The sequence below is a fragment of the Salvelinus namaycush genome, chromosome 1 (assembly GCF_016432855.1).
Source record: "Salvelinus namaycush isolate Seneca chromosome 1, SaNama_1.0, whole genome shotgun sequence".
NCBI classification, from domain to species: Eukaryota; Metazoa; Chordata; class Actinopteri; order Salmoniformes; family Salmonidae; genus Salvelinus; species Salvelinus namaycush.
In genome coordinates this window covers 35,997,179-36,019,570 of record NC_052307.1, presented here as the reverse complement: position 1 = coordinate 36,019,570, position 22,392 = coordinate 35,997,179, and the positions used below count along the sequence as shown (strand labels likewise).

At 42.4% G+C, this 22,392-nt stretch overlaps 1 protein-coding gene across 1 annotated transcript; it reads right to left on the bottom strand.

Annotated features, from left to right (window-relative positions):
• Positions 1-272: 272 nt before the first annotated feature.
• lman2lb (lectin, mannose-binding 2-like b) lies at positions 273-5,975 on the bottom strand. The gene is made up of 9 exons (XM_038986421.1): positions 5,762-5,975; positions 4,941-5,059; positions 4,500-4,617; positions 4,220-4,302; positions 4,013-4,036; positions 2,287-2,448; positions 2,085-2,199; positions 1,487-1,603; positions 273-1,338 (listed from the first exon to the last, which is right to left on the bottom strand). The coding sequence occupies exons 1-9, from the start codon at positions 5,952-5,954 to the stop codon at positions 1,196-1,198; spliced, it is 1,074 nt and encodes a 357-aa protein (XP_038842349.1). The 5' UTR covers positions 5,955-5,975; the 3' UTR covers positions 273-1,195.
• Between the last annotated feature and the right edge of the window lie 16,417 nt (positions 5,976-22,392).

The window sequence follows — 22,392 nt, the reverse complement described above, 5'->3', positions numbered from 1 at the left end:
CAGGTACACCTCCAATTGACTCAAATGATGTCAATTAGCCTATCAGAAGCTTCTAAAGCCATGACATCATTTTCTGGAATTTTCCAAGCTGTTTAAAAGCACAGTCAACTTAGTGTATGTAAACTTCTGACCCACTGGAATTGTGATACAGTGAATTATAAGTGAAATAATCTGTCTGTAAACAATTGTTCGAAAAATGACTTGTGTCATGCACAAAGTAGATGTCCTAACCGACTTGCCAAAACTAGTTTGTCAACAAGAAATTTGTGGAGTGGTTGAAAAATTAGTTTTAATAACTTCAACCTAAGTGTATGTCAACTTCCAACGTCAACTGTAGGTAAATGGTAGTTACAGCACAGCAATACAGCACCAAGAGCCAAAAGTTAGCTCATGAACCAAAACATAAAACTAGAGGATGAGCATGTACATTGCGATACCTGGGCCCATATTCAAGAAAACATCTCAGAGTAGGACCGCTGATCTAGGATCTGTTCCCCCGTCAATATTATTTGATTCATTACTATCTTGAAGGCCCTGGTCTTAAACTGGCCCTAGCTAGGTACTTTAGTTGAGAACAATTCTCTCTCTCATTACTTAGTTATTATGGCAGCTCAATATAAGTCTTCTCACGGGCATTTCATGTCAGTGCAAACAATTCGGAAGTCTCAACGGCCGAACATGACAGATAGGCTGGTTGCCATCATGCACACTGCATATAAGCGAGTGCAGTCTGCTGATGACAGTGTCAGCAATTCACAGGTCATTGTCTCCTTCCCTACATTAGCTAGCTTCGGGGTTTACGTTCAACACTAAGGTGAAACAAAAGGCAAAAAAGTTTCATCTCACAGTATAAAAAAAATGTAATAAAAAAAAGGGGTCACATTTGATTTATTTTGGCCGAGATGGTCCGAGAACGGTTCATTTGTCGCAGTTTAAGTATTAATGAGGTAAGGGGATTGTTATGTAGTAAAGCTATGTATGGCAGACAGCATGTTTGTTGTATGTTTAAAAATCTATATCCTCATTCGTGCTCCTTCACAGAGTATCCCTCAGACTATGTCCCAAATGGCACCCTATTCCCTCCCGAGAACACAACTTTTGACTAGACCCCTATAGGCCCTGGTCAAAAGTAGTGCACTATAAAGAGAATAGGGTTCCATTTGGGATGGAGCCTTAGACTACCCAGCTCTCCCTCTCAGTAGAAGCGTTTGCGGCTGTTCTCCTTCCAGCGCCCATACATGACCACTGCCACCACCCCCAGTACAAAGATACCAATGACAGAGAAGACTATGGTGAAGAAGAGCTGGACTCCACTCATCCCCTCTTCTTGCACCTCCACTGTAATGAGAGACAAACATTGACGAAAGAAAATGACCTCATGCTACAGTTCAATTGAAACTGGACAGACAAAACAAATCACACCTTTTCTGAAACAAAATCAAATAATGCGTGCAAGACGTGAAACTGTTGGCTTGCATTATCTTACCTTTGTTCAAGTTTTCAAAGTTATCAACACTGGGGGTGAGCTCTTCCTCCTCCTCTTCCTCCTGAGTACGCTCCACAGTCAGCTGGTACAGCTTCATAGAGATGAGATCATGGTTGTCTAGGAAACGAGAGGACGGAAGAAATAAATTTGACATTTTAGTCATTTAGCAGACACTCTTAGCCAGAGTGACTTACAGGAGCAATTAGGGTTAATTGCCTTGCTAAAGGGCACGTTGACAGATTTTTCACCTAGTTGGCTCAGGGATTAGAACCAGCAACCTTTCGGTTACTGGCCCAATGACCTTAACCGCTAGGCTATCTGCCGCACCTAAATCAATACAATCCAACATTATTTAACATTACACACTTTATTCAGACAGCTGGAAACAGAGGGAAACAGGAAAGTGGAAGCACAGTAGGAAGAGTGGACGCGGGGATCAAACCCAGGTCTCCAGCGCTACACAGGCTCTCCACCATTCTCCATTCAGAAATGACAGATCTGATTGCTATGAACGGACTTCAAAAACCAGTGAGAAGAATGCAAATAGTGAACCACAAAAACAGTGTTGTTCTGAGATGTTCATAGAGAGGCCCAGTACCTGACAGGTCTCCAGTAACAGAGGAGGCTCCAAAGAAGTAGCCCCGAGGCAGACGTACCCCTGGAAGGTCCAGACAGTCCTGCCACTTCTGTTTACCATCAACGTCTATCTGTATCTGTAGGGTCAGGTCAAACATAGGTCAATAAATATGTAATGTTAGTGAACGCTTTATTGAACATGGTGCTTTGTGTGTTTCTCTCACCGTCAGTCGGTTTTTGGTGTATCTGATGAGGAGGAAGGTGTCATGGGGGATGTTGCGCACCAAGGCTGTGCACCCGCCAAGCTCTGTGGACTGGCCATCCCGATCGTGCTCATAAGCCAGAGTCCCGTTCCCCACCATCCCAGATACGTATGGAAAGACCCTCTGCAGAGACGGAGGTAGTTGTGATAAGCCAGCTGATAATGTCAATCAGTGACCAGAGGGATACTGCGAGGGACTGGATACTGCGAGATCACTTACCCAGAGTCAGATGAACTCATGGATACCATTTTTATGTATGAAGGAAGTTAAGGGGTTGTTTCGTGAGCCAATGCTAACTATCCCTTTAAAACACACTGGTTGCATCTGAAATGGCACCCTATTTACTATGTAGTACTTTGGTCAAAAGAAGTTCACTATGAGTCATTCCACCTCAAAAAGCACAAGCAAGAGGATTGACAAGCACCATCTCTGATTGTTCCAGTTAGAAACAAATAATATTAACATTCCTGAAACATTTTGTTGATTAAATTGGTCTCTGAGAAATTAAGAATTGATTGCACCCAAACTGGCCATTTTAATTCATAGGATTCATATAATATTCAATAAATATAGTACCTAACATCTGACTTGGACCAAACTTTTTTTTCTCACAATGAGTGAGGAGGCCATCCATGGACCCCCCCCCCCCCCCCCCCCACGCCAATCAGACCCAAACAACATGTATATAGTAGATTGTGTGGAAACATTTCTAAAAACACAATTCCACTTTGACATTATGGGGTAATGTGTGTATGCACACACTATACCCCATAATGTCAAAGTGGAATTATGTTTTTAGAAATGTTTACAAATTCATACAAAATGAAACGCTGAAGCCAAAGGATTACTGTAATTTGGGTAAACTATCCCTTTAACATTGAGGGATTCTAATATTATTAAGCAGAAACAGCACCATCTAGTGGCCAGAACCTGTTAATTTCAGGATGTATTCAATGACTAATATCCTTGACCGGGAGAATATTTTTTTTTTGTGCTGGGAATACTTTACATAGTATGAAGAAACAATGCTCAGAGTTGCAGCTCCAAACTATTTATCACACAAAAATAACTGATACTGTATACTCAATGTTGGGGTGGGATTGTCGTGGGGGGGGGGGGGGGGGGGGATTTTTACAATTTCGTTGGATTCCTCATGTCTTACTCATTGTTAGAAAAAAAGTTGTCCAAATCAAATGTTAGGTACCATATCTATTGAATATTATATGAATCCTATTAAATAAAAAAAATCTCAAATTTGGGTGCAATCAATTATCTTAATTAAGAGCTAATTATATTTCCCCAAAATTGTTGTAGGAATGCTAATCTTATCTATTTCTAACTACAGAAATTATTTCTGAACAATCGGAGATGGTGGGTGTCATGGCTTTTTGAAATGACCCCCATTTAGAAAATATGTTGCCATTTGAGAGACAACCAGTGACTAAATGCATTAAGCATTGCAAGATCCAAATGTCTTAGGTAAACAGGAACAGCTTCTGACACTAGTCTGTACATCCATACATCACATATTGCATGACACAAAAGGGATGAGACATGCGATATGTATGATGCGGGTTAGTCAACAATGATGAGATAGGTGGAGTGTTGAGGACAGAAATAAATGAGCATGCACTGTTCAATTCAGCCAGAGGATGACTGGGATTGGCTGATAGGTTACTGTAGCTACCTGAGTCGATGGATTGTACTTCTTCTGTGTGCCCAAGAGGGATGCAAGGAAACACAGGACGCAGCGTAAACACACAACATTGCACACCCAAACCAATTATACATAATAAGTGTTTGGGAATAGACAAACCCCCATCACTAATACGTTTTGGGGGTGTCCACCTGAGTATGTGTGTATGAGTGAGCGTATGGGGGGTTAGTTTAATACCTCATGGTTCTTATTTTCATTGGGGTAGGTGTCCACAAACACTCCAAGGCCAGTGAAGAGGTTCATGTTTCCAAACACAGGACCTGCAGGTGATAAACCCTGGCAGTCAACACTTTAGGAAGACCATGCTGAGATCATTGTAATATTACCACAACACTTGAGACCATCTTTTAACCTTGGGCGTGTGTCCCAAATGGTACCTTATGTGCACTATATAGGGGATAGGGTGCACTTTGGGACGTAACCCTGGTTTGTGTGTTAGACAGTGCAAGCTCAGTACCGGTCTGCATGCGTTCTTTGGTATACCACAGAGCCATTCCATCTCCATTCAGGTTCTTCTTCCCGTGGCCGTGGATCTTAAAGTGCACTTGCAGCTCCCAGTCGCGCAGGAAACAGGGCTGCAGTCGGAGCGCATACAGACACAGACAGTACAGGGAATGAGGAAAAGACGGTTGTGGCAAGGCATGTTAGCTGTCGTAGTATATTGAAATGCTATGTGCTGTAGAGTTGTACATGTAGTCAGGAAGCATAGGCCTAATTGATGGTATAGTCACTACAAATGAGGTGATGCGTTTGCCATACGTTGTGGCACGTCTGCTAGGCCTATAGATAGACTACGATGTATTTTCTTCAAGTGCAGAGATGTAGGGGTTTCAGGTTGTTCAAGGATAAGCAGCAGTGTGCTGGTGTTTACGTCGGGGATGGAAAGAGCTGAACTCACAACGCGGCTCCACACTGCTCCTTGTCTGCTCTGCAAGTCGGGGGTCAGTCGCACATGCTCAGTGGTGATCATGGCATTGCCCATCAGGTCCCAATAAGAGGAACTGGAGGAGCCCAACCCTACACAAACACAATCAATCAATCAATATAACTTGATATAGGCAGTTTAAAAAAATGGACATATTTGTCCGGTGTTCTCACCATTGGATCACAACAATGTGAAAATTACTTTTGCTCACCTTTGAGAACAAATATGGATTTTTGTCAAGACCTTTTAGACTAGGGACCAATTTGTAAAGTACGTATCTACCAATAAAGTCAGTACTAAATGGTTGTTTAATGTGGTGATCCACTTTGGATTAAACAACACTCAAAAAATGTCAACCACATTTACGTAACTACACCCTATTATTTTACTGTCAATAATCTACCGGCTTCCTTTTGGGAATCAATGTGTAATCAAATGCAATTGCATGACGTGGTGTCACTTGTGGGTTTTGCCCTAACACTACATAGCTGATTCAAATAATAAAAGCTTAATGATGAGCTGATTATTTGAATTAGCATGGCAACAAACAAAATGTGCACCCCTTGGCGTCCCCAAGACCGAGATTGGGAAACCCTGTACTGTTAGCTACTTGAGTTACCACTATCCTGCCAATACCCATATCGTACAGACAATAATACTATACTTATTTGCGGAATACCTCAATAGTGTTTTTGTACACTACAAATGTAAATGTTTGTGAACATTGTCTCGAAAGAAAAATAATAGTTACTGATTGTGAAACCCAACGCCAGCAAAGCGTTTGGATAGCCTACCTTGGTATGGTTTGGTAAGCGAGTACTCCCTTTTTAAAAAGTCATCCATCTCGTATCCATCGTCTGCCAGACACTGGCAGGTTAAAATAAGGACAACAGCAAACCGACATGTTAATTCATGAATGTTCCGCTGATTAAACATTAAATCAAATATTTTAAAACTGCTCATCCGAAACCGATTAGACTTGTTCATGGTGGAGAACAGTATCCCGTCACCAACACTAAAAAAAAGTGCTTCCGGGTCACGGAATTTCGTAATAATAGAAAAGTGTCATTAACCTGTATTTATTCATGACGTGTGAAAAAGAATTGTCTTAACATCAACAATGATTCATATTTGTTCATATTTAAGTGACATTTGCATTTAATGTGGGGTTTAAAACATGTTTCAAAGTCAATAAATGCCCCAAATGCAAATAACAAGAGTAAAAAACTATTATTTGGGAAGATGTAAAAGTGGGTGGGGAGTACTCAGTAGGGCAGGGTTCCTCAACTGGACGCTTTTTGGTTTTATTTGGCCCTCAAGTCTTCTGAGCAAAGAAAACAACAACAAAAAACTATTTTGATTGTTGGACATAAAATACTGTAAAAAAACCCACCAGGAAATCCACTCTAAGTGATTTTAATTTAAGAAATCTGTTCCCAAGTATTCCCAAACATAATAGAGAGATACGTGATAAAATCACATTTTATTGGTCACATACATATGGTTAGCAGATGTTATTGCGAGTGTAGTGAAATGCTTGTGCTTCTAGTTCTGACAGTGCAGCAATATCAACAAGTAATCTAACAATTCCACAACAACTACCTAATACACACAAATCTAAGTAAAGGGATGGAATAAGAATATGTACATATAAGTATATGGATGAGCAATGACTGAGCGGCATAGGCAAGATGCAATAGATGGTATAAAATACAGTATATACATATGGGATGAGTAATGCAAGATATGTAAACATCATTATTAAAGTGGCATTAATAAAGTGACTAGTGATCCATTTGTTAGAGTGGCCAATTATTTCAAGTCTGTATGTAGGCAGCAGCCTCTGTGTGTTAGTAATGGCTGTTTAACAGTCTGATGGCCTTGAGATATAAGCTATTTTTCAGTCTCTCGGTCCCAGCTTTGATGCACCTGTACTGACCTCGCCTTCTGGATGGTAGCGGTGGTAGACGCAGTGGCTCGGGTGGTTGTTGTCCTTGATGTTGTCCTTGATGATCTTTTTTGGCCTTCCTGTGACATCGGGTGCTGTAGGTGTCCTGGAGGGCAGGTAGTTTGCCCCCGGTGATGCGTTGTGCAGACCGCACCACTCTCTGGAGAGCCCTGCAGTGGTAGGCGGTGCAGTTGCCATACCAGGCGGTTATACAGCCCGATAGGATGCTCTCAATTGTGCATATGTAAAAGTTGGTGAGGGTTTTAGGTGACAAGCCACATTTCTTCAGCCTCCTGTGGTTGAAGAGGCGCTGTTGCGCCTTCTTCACCACACTGTCTGTGTGGGTGGACCATTTCAGTTTGTCCGTGATGGTTATGCCGAGAAACTTAAAACTTTGCACCTTCTCCACTGCTGTCCTGTCGATGTGGATAGGGAGGTGCTCCCTCTGCTGTTTCCTGAAGTCCACGATCATCTCCTTTGTTTTGTTGACCTTGAGTGAGAGGTTGTTTTCCTGACACCACACTCCGAGTGCCCTCACCTCCTCCCTACAGGCTGTCTCGTTGGTTGTTGGTGATCAAACCTACTACTGTTGTGTCGTCTGCAAACATGATGATCGAGTTGGAGGCATGCATGGCCACACAATCATGGGTGAACAGGGCGTACAGGAGGGGGCTGAGCACTCACCCTTGTGGGGCCCCAGTGTTGAGAATCAGTGAAGTGGAGATGTTGTTTCCTTCCTTCGCCCCGTAGGGGCGGCCCGCCAGAAAGTCCAGGACCCAATTGCACAGGACGGGGTTGAGACCCAGGGCCTCAAGCTTAATGATAAGCTTGGAGGGTACTATGGTGTTGAATGCTGAGCTGTAGACAATGAACAGCATTCTTACATAGGTATTCCTCTTGTCCAGATGGGATAGGGCAGTGTGTAAGCAAGGTTTGAAATTATTATGTTTTAGTCAAACATTATATATTTTTAGGCTTCTTGCGGTCAATTTAATAGCATACAAATGATTTGTAATTATGGTCCGGCCCCCAACCATCCGCTCAAGAAAAGAATCGGGATAGGAGATGAGGATGACAGCACAAACTTAAGTCAGTGCCACACAGTCAAAGATAGTACACTAATTGCAGTGGTGGAAAAAAGTAACCAATAGTCATACTTGAGTAAAAGTAAAGATACCTTAACAGAAAATGACTCAAGTAAAAGTGAAAGTCACCCAGTAAAAATCTACTTGAGTAAAAGTCTAAAAGTATTTGGTTTAAAATGTACTTAATCATCAAAGTAAATGTCATTGCTAAAATAAAAATAATTGAAAATTCCTTATATTAGGCAAACCAGACGGCAACGTTGTTTTTTTATTTTTATTTATGGATAGCCAGGGGCACACTCCAACACAGACATAATGTACAGACTAAGCCTGTGTTTTCAGTGAGTCCACCAAATCAGAGGCAGTAGGGATGACCAGGGATGTTCTCATGATAAGTGCGTGAATTGCACCATTTTCCTGTCCTGCTAAGCACATTATTCTCTTTAGGAATGTAGTGAAGTAAAAGTAGCCAAAAATATAAATAGTAAAGTAAAGTACAGATACCCCCCCACCCAAAAAAAAGTCAATAGTACTTTAAAGGAATTTAATCTTAAGTACTTTACACCAGTGGGGAAGCGAAATGCAGTGAAACGTAAAGATGGTGAGGAATTTGTTTCTGTAAATCACCAAATAACAGTAAACGAGCAATGCTAGCATGTGATATCTGTACAAATTGGTATCGCTGATTGTGTTCGCGTATCTCTAGATAGTCAAAAGGATGTAGAATCTGCTACTTTTCTATGCAACTCAGAATAATGTTGAGTTCAAGTACAGCTATTGCAAATTACAGCCATTGTTTTACTTTTCTATTATTTCTCTATTTTCTTTCTCTTTGCATTGTTGGGAAGGGCCCGTAAGTAAGCATTTCACTGTATTTCACCTGTTGACTACGAAGCATGTGACAAATATCATTTGATTTGATTTAGTCTTAAAGTGGACTGTGACACATTTATACATTCTATTGCTAGTGACAACAAGGTGAAATGAAACAAAATGGTACAAACAGAGAATGCAACTCAGGCTCAGTTACAAAATCTATTGCCTGTGGAGAGTTTAAATGAGGGAATGTCAACTGCTCAGAGAAGACCCTCAGACTGCTAACTTAATATGCAAAATGTACAGACCTTTGAGGATAAAGAACATGCTCCTGAGCTTCATCTTGATGTAGCCAAGAGTTCATATGATGGAGTGTCAGTGGTGCAACCCAATCAAATCTCAGACACCCAAGGTATTGGGAATGAATACTACCACATAGAGACAGAAAGTTGTGGTAGAGGTTTATCAGATGAGGAAATCGTAAGCGCTATGAAAACTGAATCAGATGAGCAACATGTAAATGGAGAGGGTTGACAGCGAAATAAACGAGGATACACTGAAGTGTGTTTTGTCAGATGAGGCAATTAGGATTCAGGCTTGCCACTCCAAACAATAGTGTGTTTACGTTGACTCGTGACGAATTGGAGAGGATTCATTCGGAAAGAAGTGGTAGGTATTTTAAAAGGTTGTCATGGGTATGCTTACCTGCACCTCCGAGATGTGGTGTCCAGAAAAGTCGGATCCGCAGCATCTGCCTTTTAGAAAACAGTAGCAGTTTTGGTGTTTATGTGTGAATGTTCTCTATAGCAGTCTTGTGAGAAGGCAATGTGAATACGCCTTAGGTAGGAGACCTGAGCCAACTCCCCGTGCTTACCGTGGAGAGCGAGCGTACGGGCAGACACCGTGTTATGCGGAAGAGCGCACGGTGTCTCCAGTACGTGTGCATAGCCCGGTGCGGTACATAGCAACGCCTCGTATCGGCCGGGCTAGTGGGCATCGAGCCAGGTGCCATGAAGCCGGCTCTACGCATCTGGTCTCCAGTGCGTCACCTCGGGCCGGGGTACATGGCACCAGCCCTACGCATGGTGCCTCCTGTACGTGTGCATAGCCCAGTGCGGCCTATTCCACCTCGCCGCACTGGCATGGCTACAGTGAGCATTCAGCTAGGTAGGGTAGGGCAGGCTCGGTGCTCGAGACCTGTAGTGCGTCCTCCACGGTCCGGTCTATCCGGTGCCTTCTCCACGCACCAGCCCTCCTGTGGCAGCCCCACGTACCAGCTCTCCTGTGGCAGCCCCTCGCACCAGTCCTCCGGTGCCGGCACCACGTACCAGGCCTCCAGTTCCAGCACCCCGCACTCGCCCTGAGGTGCGTGTTCCCAGCCCGGTACCACCAGTTCCGGCACCACGCACCAGGCCTACTGTGCGCCTCCCGGGTCCAGTATGCCCTGTTCCTGCTGCCCGCACTCGCCCTGAGGTGCGTGTTCCCAGCCCGGTAACACCAGTTCCGGCTCCAAACACCAGGCCTCCTGTAGGTCTCCCCAGTCTGGTGGGTCCTGTGGCAGCGCCGTCTGAGCCGCCCGTCTGTCCAGCGCCATCTGAGCCGCCCGTCTGTCCAGCGCCTTCTGAGCCGCCCGTCTGTCCAGAGCCGTCAGAGCCGCCCGTCAGTCAGGAGCCGCTAGAGCCGTCCGTCAGTCAGGAGCCGCCAGAGCCATCCGTCAGCCAGGAGCCGCCAGAGCCGTCCCTCAGCCAGGAGCCGCCAGAGCCATCCGTCAGCCAGGAGCCGCCAGAGCCGTCCGTCAGCCAGGAGCTGCTAGAGCCGTCCGTCAGCCAGGAGCTGCCAGAGCTGCCCTTCAGTCCGGAGCTGCCCTTCAGTCTGGAGCTGCTCTTCAGTCCGGAGCTGCCCTTCAGTCCGGAGCTGCCCTTCAGTCCGGAGCTGCCCTTCAGTCCGGAGCTGCACCTCAGTCCGGAGCTGCACATCAGTCCTGAGCTGCCCTTCAGTCCGGAGCTGCCCTTCAGTCCGGAGCTGCCCCTCAGTCCGGAGCTGCCCCTCAGTCCGGAGCTGCCCCTCAGTCCGGAGCTGCCCCTCAGTCCAGTGGGGCCCTTTAGTAGGGTTGCCAGTCCTAGGTCGGCGGCGAGGGTCGCCGCTCCAAGGACGCTAATAAAGTGGACTAAGACTATGGTGGAGTGGGGTCCACGTCCAGCGCCAGAGCCGCCACCGCGGACAGATGCCCACCCAGACCCTCCCTTCTAGGTTCAGGTTTTGCGGCCGGAGTCCGCACCTTGGGGGGGGGGGCGGTACTGTCACGCCCTGACCATAGTTTGCTTTGTATGTTTATATGTTTTGTTTGGTCAGGGTGTGATCTGAGTGGGCATTCTATGTTGTATGTCTAGTTTGTCTGTTTCTGTGTTTGGCCTGATATGGTTCTCAATCAGAGGCAGGTGTTAGTCGTTGTCTCTGATTGGGAACCATATTTAGGTAGCCTGTTTTGTCATTGTGGGTTGTGGGTGATTGTCTATGTTAGTTGCTTGTGTCAGCACATTTCTTGTATAGCTTCACGTTCGTTGTTCGTTTGTTATTTTTGTATATTTCCTGTTTAGTGTTTTTGTGTTTCACCTTTCGGGACTGTTCGTTTGTCGGTTTATTGTTTTGTTTCAGTGTTCAGTTTTATTATTAAAACATTATGGACACATATCGCGCTGCATCTTGGTCCTCTTCTTCTCCTCCAGACGACGAACGTTACATGAATTCACCTTTCAGCAGGACAATAATCCAAAACACAAGGTCAAATCTACACTGGAGTTGCTTACCAAAAACACAGTGAATGTTCCTGAGTGGCCGAGTTAAAGTTTTGACTTAAATCTGCTTGAAAATCTATGGCAAGACCTGAAAATGGTTGTCTAGCAATGATCAACAACCTATTTGAAAGAGCTTGAAGAATTTTGAAAAGAATAATAGGCAAATGTTGCACAATCCAGTTGTGGAAAGCTCTTAGAGACTTACCCATAAAGACTCACAGCTGCAATCACATCTTATTCTAACATGTATTGACTCAGGGAGTTGAATACTTATCTAATCAAGATATATTTAACATTAGAGCATTTTGTGTAGATTGTTGACAAAAAAGTAACAATTAAATCCATTTTAATAGAAAGTGTTGCAGAGTATTTACAACTCAGGCCCCCAAGAAATAACACCATATATAGACTCCAGTTCTAGATCAGTAGGGTCTGTAGAACATCTTCTTTACATTAATTTACTTAAGCGCCAAACATTTCTCATTGTGCCCCACTTTATAATATTATTTATCTTATATAAAGTAGTAATTCTCTTTAGTTTAAATTTTGTAACGTAATTTTAACATTATGCGATGTGCAAAGCTGCAAAAATTATGAATTTTGTATCATACATACAGCGTTTTAACACAGACTTAATTTTGAAGGCAAAATCGGAAAACCGGAATTCTTAATGTTGCTGTAGTGATGCTAATATTGCTCCCCCTACTTCAAAATAAGCCCGCCCACAATTCCCATTGGATGGTTCGGGTTTAAGCCCTTCAAACATTGGTTAAATCAAATGACCAGTAAAACCAGTGAATCCCGAAAGCCTACTGTAGAGGGCGCAATTCGAACATTCGATCAAGTGAAGTGATTGAACCAAATACACAGTGTACAAAATGTTAAGAACACCTTCCTAATATTGAGTTGCACCCACCCCTTTTGCCCTCAGAACAGCCTCAATTTGTCTGGGCATGGAGTCTACAAGGTGTCGTTCCACAGGGATGCTGGCCCATGTTGACTCCAATGCTTGCCACAGCTGTGTCAAGTTGGCTGGATGTCCTTTTGGTGGTGGACCATTCTTGACACAGATGGGAAACTGTTGAGCGTGAAAACCCCAGCAGCGCTGCAGTTCTTGACACAAACCGGTGAGCACAAACCGGTGTGCCTGGCACGTATTACCATAACCCGTTCAAAGGCACTTAAACCTTTTGTCTTGCCCATTCACCTTCTGAATAGTACACATACACAATCCATCTCTCAGTTGTTTAAAGCTTAAAATTACTTCTTTAAGCTGTCTCTCCCCTTCATCTACACTGATTAAAGTATATTTAACAAGTGACATCAATAAGAGATCATAGCTTTCACCTGGATTCACCGGGTCAGTCAATGTCATGGAAAAATATGAATATTTGGTACACTCAGTGTATATTTAAGCAATACGGCCCAAGGAGGTCTTAGTGCCTGGACACAGCCCTTAGCCGTGTTATATTGGTCATATATCACAAACCCCAGAAGTGCCTTATTGCTATTATAAACTGGTTACCAATGTAATTAGAGTAGTAAAAATAAATGTTTTTCCTACCCATGGTATACAGTCTGATATACCATGGCTGTCAGCCAATCAGCATTCAGGGCTCGAACCACCCAGTTTATAATGAAGACTACAGCTCAGTCAGCATTGCAATACTTGATATGAATTGTTTGGTTGCATGTAAAGTAGCCTACCATTCTCGGATGCCCATCTCTGAGAATTTCATAGAACTATTTTATGAATGCATTCCTTACTATCTTCTCCCTCATCTATTGTTAGGGATGTCAATCAGGGCATCAGGTTTTAACATTACAACAAGAAGACAGTCACTCATGTCCATGTCCCAGCACAGCCGGTAGTCTGCACTGGTGAGTGTGACATAGAAGTTTATCACAGGCTCCTCAGAGCTCTGATGTCTGATCTCTTTGCTGTCACGTCCTCACATGCAGTTTCAACGCATTTGATTAACGGAAAACACTATTAGGTATACCAAAGTAAAATAGAAGTGATAAAGATGCATTTTTACAAATGTACTTACATTTGACCATTCATGTTAAAAAGAAGTGCTGGATTTATTTGGAACGAGAGTCGAGAAAGTACTGTATAAGTAAAGTGTCCCAAAAGCAGGTCAACCCCTGTGAGTCAGCACTTCCTGATCCTGTTTATGTCGACTCATCCCTACTGTATCTCGTCTCACAAAGGGTGATAGTGTGTGCGATTAATGAAGTCCACTATTGACAGCTGATTGAAGCCAGACGTTTTCTGGCACTATCTTAGGAGGAATTACACTAATGCAGTTTACTGTGCAAAACGTTATTGCTCCCCAGAGAGAAGTCGGCCGTTGAGAAACAAATAGAGGCCGGGAGTCGGGAGAGCCGGAAATGAGAGAGCCGATACGGAGGTGTTAAGACTTCCACAGATCATATGTTTAGGATCCAGCAACTGACTTTAAGTCATCAGTATTTCCCTTATGTCCCTAGAGAAGATATTGCTTACATTGGAAAAGCTGCAGAATGTCAGCTTACAGCTGAAACCTGAAACACCCCAGTCAGCCAGTCAGTCAGTCTGTCACATCCACTGTCTGACACCCACACACCACCATTTGTGTTTTCCATAATCCTCGTTCCAGGGAAATACATTATGTATAGGTCTTAGTGTTATAAACCACTGATATACTGTATTGTGTGTATCCTATACTCAGCTTTGTGAGTGTAGAGGGATTTCAGCGCTCCAGACCATGTTATTTACTGTCTTCTCCTGCTGTGTTGGTCTACCACTTAATCCATATTGGCAATGTTAGGAGATATTATAATGTCTTGAGGCTCCAGTCCCACTGAGTCCCAGTCATACTCCATTTATATTGATCTGTGTGAACCAGTTTGCACCTGTTCCCATGGCCATGGAAGGAGCTGGGGGTGATATCAACATGTGCTGCTGTCTATGAGAAAGGAAGGTATTCTTTTTATAAGATCAAGCTCTTGTCTTTTCCCTTTTTTCAGAATCCCCAGTCACCACTGTGTCTGCTACAGCATACCTCAAAAATCCTCAATATATAGGCTACCAAACAAATCGACCTGTGAGTATAGACAAGCTAAAAATGACATACACTACTCAGATATGTTCAGACAACACCATTGAGTAAATCATGTGTAGGCAATTGTAATGTTATACTCCTGAAAGGGGGGAAATATGAGTAATGATTCACACTGACATGTAGCATCAGCGACTGTTCAGTCAGTTGTAATGATGAAATGTATATAAAATCATCAACTCTATACATAGATATCTCTTTCCTCAAATTACATAGCGTTCACATTTGTATTCCTAGTAATTACTAATCAAGCGACCGCACAAACAGACATCAATGGAGCACACAGACGATCGTATTATCACATACATACTCATTATTAGAATATTACTGACTCTGTACTAATATCAGTGGTAAAAAAATGTAGGTAATGGATAAGATGAACAACCACCGATATAAATTAAAACGTATTACATTTTTATTTGCCTATTGATTGCATTTTAATGTAGGCCTATAGGAAAGATATGCCATGTTCAGATGTTCATAACTTGTTTGATAAGATTAGTACAGATTTTCTCTGTGGACCCCACATGGGGACCCGACCCCAAGCTTGGGAACCGTCGTTCGGGAGAGTTTCCTCATATGTAGTTACGGCCATGAATGTAAGTGACTCACGGTGGTCCCCTGAAACGTCATTGACCCGTTACAACAGTGATGATGGACCACCCTGGAGAGTGGAGACATGGGGAAACAGCACAGGTCCATGCAAACCACTAGCCCTCATGTTACTGTCTCTATATGCTCATTCTAGGTGCATTGCATTTCCAATAGATATATGGTCTATGGCTCTATGCCTTTTCCTTTCAACCCGCAGAAAATGAATGCACAGAATGTGGAATTTTGGCAAGCAGAATAATTTTTGAAAATGTGTTCCTATCTGTCTGTCCCATCCATATATTTTACATATTTTACCAAAGGGGCTACTGGTGGCCCGCCCCATAAAAAAATAAAATGTATACATTTTTTAGATTGGTAAATTAGTCTAGCGGCCAGCTATCTAAACTTGTAGTAAGAATTACCGACTGGCATGGGGTCCATTGATCATTAGTTATAATATTAAAAATGTGCTAAATTTGCCTGCACCCTACGGCAAAATGTGTCGAATTGCAGCAAAGTTGCTTTAAAACAGCAAAATCTTCTCTTCTTCCCATTGCAAAATGTGCAGAATTGCAGGAAATTAATTAACAAACTAAGTGGTGCGGGGGGGGGGGGGGGGGGGGGGGGGTCTATTTTACATTGTATGTGATGAATTCTATGGACATGGCATGGGAAACTCTCTTTCTTGTAAAAGTCATGCATTTATTTACACAACAATTTGAATGACCAGATATATGATACTATTTATAATAATCACCATGTAAATATGTGACATTTTTTAAAGATATGTTCTATGTTAACTGTTTGTTTAATCAGATAGATAGAACATATTTGCCATGGTGTTAACCAGGACTTGGTTAATTCGGACAGTATTCGTTGGGCCTCTTCTTGACATTGATTCTGTACCTGAGAATGATGAGATAATGAAGAGCCCTTAATGCTTCCTCTGTCAGGACAAGCTTCCTATAATCCATAGCCACTTATCCTGGCAATAACTGTCATCTCTATCTTCCTGCAGACAGCACACATTAAGAACAGCCAAACACCTTTGGACATAAATATTCACACTATTCAAATCAAAGGGCCTGAGAGAATATTGTCAGGCCCATCAACAGGAAGACAGATAGGGTGCATCTCAAATGGAACCCTTTTCCCTATATAATGCATTGCTTTTGACCAGGTCCCGCTCTGGTCAAAAGTAGTGCTCTATATGGGAATAGGTTGCCATTTGGAACGAGCTTATAGTGTCGGATGGTCTTTCATGGGCTTCTTCTTCCTTGTAGCTGTTTGTGCTGACGATAAGGAAAGCACATTTGTTTTAAATTGAAGAGCTCATTTCCTAACTATCCTCTATTAGGGATGTCTTATCCAAGCACTTAAGTCAATATTTCACAGCCACAGTGACCTCATAAACACTATTGGTAAACACTAAATCAGTCATAGTGTATTCATTGGTCTGCATGGCGTTTACTGCTAACAATTTACAGGTAACTGCCAAAATAATGGAAACACTTGAGTAAATGAGGGATACAAAGTATATTGAAAGCCTGTGCTTCCACACAGGTGTGGTTCCTGCGTTAATTAAGCAATTGACATCCCATCATGCTTAGGGTAATGTATAGAAATGCTGGGCAAGCCATTATTTTACCTACAATGGCTATGCCCCCATAGGATGACAATGCCCCCATCCACAGGGCACGAGTGGTCACTGAATGATTTGATGAGCTTGAAAACGATGTTAACCATATGCCATGGCCGTCTCAGTCACCAGATGTCAACACAATTGAACACATACGGGATATTCTGGAGAGGTGCCTGAGACAGTGTGAAAAAATGTGATTAAAAAAGAATGACCATTTTTTTTAAAGTGTGTGGAGAATTTTTCCAGGTTTTTTTCTCCAGAAATCAATTCAAATGAAATGCCCTTCATATAAACAAAGCATCCAAGCTAAACCATGAAAATAGCATTCAGTAGATTACATAACTGTTTAAGCCTACATTATTCTAAAGTGGTGATGGATGGGAAAATATACATTGGGTATACATTCTTCTTATACATCTATGCCATTGAATTTGTAAGGCACTCTCTGGAATCAAAGCAAGACCAAGGTAACTTGAATTTCAGCATTTCATTGCCAAACTCTGCATTGAAGGATAATGATACAGAAAAAAATTGTTATCCTTGGTTTAAAACTGGTGTGGCACTCTGGATCGTGTGTGGGCACTGTATTGACTCATTGTGTGCGGGGCATGAGATTGGAGCACTTTCATTTTGCAGCAATTGTATGTGTGTGTGTTGGTGTGAAGGGCACACAGGACTGTTTTTCTGTAGGGTCATTTAAACAGCACATAACAAAGTGATCATTCTGATCTAAGGGGCATGGACAGAAGATAACCTGCTCTGGGATGGGGTGTTAAGGAGGCCAGTGGGATGGTCCAGTACATTCACATGGAGATGCTAGACATTCCTTGCATTTTCCCAAAGCTTTAGATATCCTTGTGAAGGCGGAGAAGGAATCCAGCCTTATTGCAAATGCAACACAATTTAATTTAGCAATATATGAAATTACCACTAAATATGCATTGGGTTTGAGATGTTGACTAAAACATCTTTAGGTATAACACTTATCTCGGTGTGCTTGCTAATAGCCTTATATTGAGAAGCCTATTTGATATTCTATGTTAGTACTGAGTATACAAAACATTAAGAACACCTGCTCTTTCCATGACACAGTCTGACCAGGTGAATCCAGGTAAAAGCTAGGATTCCTTATTGATGACACTTGTTAAATCCACTTAAATCAACGTAGATGAAGGGGAGGATACAGGTTAAAGAAGGATTTGTGAGCTTTAAGAAAATTGAGACATTGATTGTGTATGTGTGCCATTCAGAGGGTGAATGGGCAAGACAAAATATTTCAGTTCCTTTGAACGAGGTATGGTAGTAGGTGCCAGTTGTTGAAGTTGTTCCTAATGCTTGTATACTCAGTATATAAGTACAGAACCACTAGTTAAAGGGGCAATCTGCAGTTAAAACAATAGCAAAGCTGTCACCCACCACTGATTTGGTAAACAACTGAGGGATGGGGCTGGAGAAATGTAAACACTTTCAAAGTCATATAGATAGATATTGATCCATATTTTCCATATACAGTGGTTGTTTATCATTTTATTGTTTACAAACATTGAAGTAAAACAAGCTTATATTTTAGGTTTTGATGGATTAAGACAGTTAAACTAAGCTTGTGGCATTTCTAAGTTATAATATTCAAAAGTCAATGGGTATCAATATTTAAAGTACAAAAATTGATGTAACAACCACAGATTGCCCCTTTAAGTCTTGCGTAACAAGTCAGCCTATATAATGTCTGGGTATAAGACACATGATAAGAGAAAGAGGAATATGATCTGTTTATTTTATTTCAGCTGCTGTCACTCACACACATATTGCAGGGGTGCAAGGCTGCTAACGGTTGTGTCTTTGGTGTAAAGAATCTGACAAGCTGGTTGACATTTTGAATGACTGCTTTTGAGTGGAGAGTCAGTGTCCTGGAACTCATAGGGTTTTCATTACCCTGTAGGGCAGTGTGAGTCTGAGAAGAGTCTGAGAGTGTGTGTCTGAAAATAAGACTTTGATTCTTTGTGTAGCTTAATGGTGCAATATGCAGAAATCAGTCAGCCATTTCCTGGTTGATAAAATTCTCTAGTTGGGCTTGGTTTGGGCTAGCCTGGGGTTAGTGTGGGTTAGCCTGTGTTAGGCTTGGTGTGGGCTAACCTGTGTTGGGCTTGGTGTGGGCAAAACTGTGTTGGGCTTGTTGTGGGCTAGCCTGTGTTGGGCGGATATGGGATTGGTGTGGGCCCACCTTGCCCACGAATACCCACGTGGGGCCAATGGGGTCATATTTGCTGGGTAAACACTTATGAACATTCAGCTCTCAAGTGAAGCATGGGCAATGATCCTCCGATTAGTAGAAGTGCAAAGGTAAAATACAAAAAGCAATATCCCCCTACAGTCTGTTGGCATAATAGAGCACCTGACTTGTTTAGTGGAACATTGTTCTTACAGCTTTACCTGTGTTCAAAATCAAACACTGCTCTCAAATCATAAACAAAGTGATCAAAATGATATACACTCTCAAGCAGTCAGTAAACAATTACACCGAAAAATAGAAAACACATTGTTCAAAACATACAATTCTCAGGGAGAAGTACATTTTTAATCTAAAAAAATATTAATATTTTTCCGTCATTGTCTTTTGATGAACGAAAACATGTTCTATCATAGTAGGTCAAAATTGATCAGAAATAACTACTCTGCTTTGCTCTTTGCAATTTTGTTTTTTGTTCTTCCTCCTCCTTGTACCCATATTTTTACAGTACTGTACCCTGCATCTCACAAACTTGTCATTTGTCTCTGTGATACTGTAATTCTTGTTCTTTGTTGATATGAACCTGCAACCAGTCAAAATCTATTGAGCAGTCAGTACTGTTAATAAATGGAAAGCACAATGTTCAGGGCCATACAATTTGTCCATTGTACAGTATACAGCCTACAATGCACTGTACTACAGTATACAAAAGGGACAAAAATCAAAGGAGTAAACATGTGATCAATGTGCATCTTCTTGTCTTTGGGCTGGGTCAGGCCAGAGCACTTCGTCGACATCACAAGCAATATTGTTCCTCCTGAGGCAACGGGGGAAGAAGCCTCTTGTGTGCCGTATCCAGCCCTGACATGATTCCTCACCTATATCACCACAGGCTAAATCCATGGCTTGCAGCAGATTTACTCTGGTGTAGGGTTGTCTATCATACACTTTCCATCTCCAAGAGGAGAAAAACTCCTCAATCGGATTCAGGAAAGGCGAGTATGGGAAGTACAAGTTCATAAACTGCCCATTGATGTTAAACCATTCCCTTACCTGAGCAGCTCGGTGGAAACTGACATTGTTCCACACTATCACATACTGTAGGTGGGAATGGGATTCTCATTTAGCTCTTGACCCTGCTGCTCTTGAACCTGCTGCTCAAATAAAATATCTCTTAGATTGGCAATAAATCTTAGAAGGTGCTGGGTGTTATATGGCCCGAGTGTAACATGGTGATGTAGAACACCATGGTTGCTGATAGCAGCACAGATTGTGACATTGCCACCTCGTTGACCAGGGACTTCAACAATGGCCCGCTGTCCAATCATGTTTCGGCCTCTCCTTCTCCTCTTTGTTAGATTGAAGCCTGCTTCATCGACAAAGATGAACTCATGGGGTCTGTCCAAGGATTCCAAGTCAAATATTGACTGTGTAGAACTACAATATACTGTATGTAGGATTTTGTAAGTCGTACAGAGACAGTGCTATATTGAAGAGTACAATTAGGCTTCTGATTCACATACATTGTATGTACTGAAGAGTAATGTCATTCACATAGTATGTGTTAGTACTGTAGACAATCTGGATTACAGTAAATGTTGCTGAATGTACACTTACTTGCACATACTGAGCTCACAGTTCTTTCACCCTTGGTGAGTTGCGCTCAAAAGGTACTCTGTATACTTGTTTCATTCGCATCCTGTTACGATGGAGGACACGGTCAATTGTGGAAATGCTCACACTGTCGATTCCCTGGAAGTGTGTGTTGTCTTGTATCACTCGTTCCTGGATTTCTCTGAGTCGTATTGCATTATCTTGAAGGACCATGCCAACTATAACGGCCTCTTGCTCCCGAGTGAATATAGCTGTCCTTCCACCTGCATGTGGCAGCCTTGCAATTCTACAAAAAAGTAGTTGTGCAGTTACAAAACATATTCATGCAGTACAATACATAAAGTGATTAACTTTACAAATGTCTATTGAAACAGCTGCATATAGTGTAGTACAGTAAATTTGCAATTACAAAAATACAGTAGTATACTGTACCTGTTCTCTTCTCTGAATGTCCTTACTATGGCGGACACAGAAAATCGGCTCAAATTGGGTTGCAGTCTAAGTCCTGCTTCCCTCATTGTCAGTCCATGGACAAGAACATGGTCTATAACTGTTGCTCGAATTTCATCAGATATTTCCACTCTTTGTCTTCCTCTTCCTCTTCGTCCTCCTCTTCCTCTTTCTTGCCCTCCTCCTCTTCCTCCTCGTCGCCCACCTCGCATACGCACTCGCATACGCACTCGTCCTCGTCCTCTCACATTGTTTCTTCTATCCATTCTCAGACTTTCTCCTTCCCACCTTCAACAACCTGTTTGCTCTCTGAACTGGCTTATATTGGTTGTGTCGCATCATTTGAAACAGGTTAAATCAATTTAGAGTGGTTGTGTTCAATCAATGACATGTGTTCTCTATTTGTATTTGATTGTTGCCACTTGTGTTTACCAGTATGGATGACATGTGCATTAGAGTGCAGAATGTGTTTTGAGAATGAAAATGTGTTTAGAGTTTTGCTGAAAAGTCTAAGTGAGATCTGCAAATTGTGTTTTACCATGTGAAATGGTTTAAGGTATTGACAACAGACTGCATAATTAGCTAAATGAGTCCAGGCAACTGAGAACTTTGTTCAGCCAATGGGTTTTAGTGTTTTAGCAATTGAGAAAAACTCAAACTCAAAACTCAACATCTGTGGGTGCATCCTGAGAGCAGCAGTCCTTGTAGAAGTGTTGGTCTAAGTCGTTGACTTCTATTGCCAAATTCTAGATGCTTGTTATTAAAAAGCAGAGCCATTGCCAGGAAAGGAGTATGGTTATAGGGCACACACACACACACACACACACACACACACACACACACACACACACACAGAGAGAGAGAGAGAGAGAGAGAGAGAGAGAGAGAGAGAGAGAGAGAGAGAGAGAGAGAGAGAGAGAGAGAGAGAGAGAGAGAGAGAGAGAGAGAGAGAGAGAGAGAGAGAGAGAGAGAGAGAGAGAGAGAGAGAGAGAGAGAGAGAGAGAGAGAGAGAGAGAGAGAGAGAGAGAGAGAGAGAGAGAGAGAAACCCTGTGTGCCTCTTTCAACAATAGACACGAGGGAAAGGTGAAAAGCATTAACTCGAGGGTCGTCTGTTTCAGAGAAGGATCAAAATGATGTAGAAATCGCAAG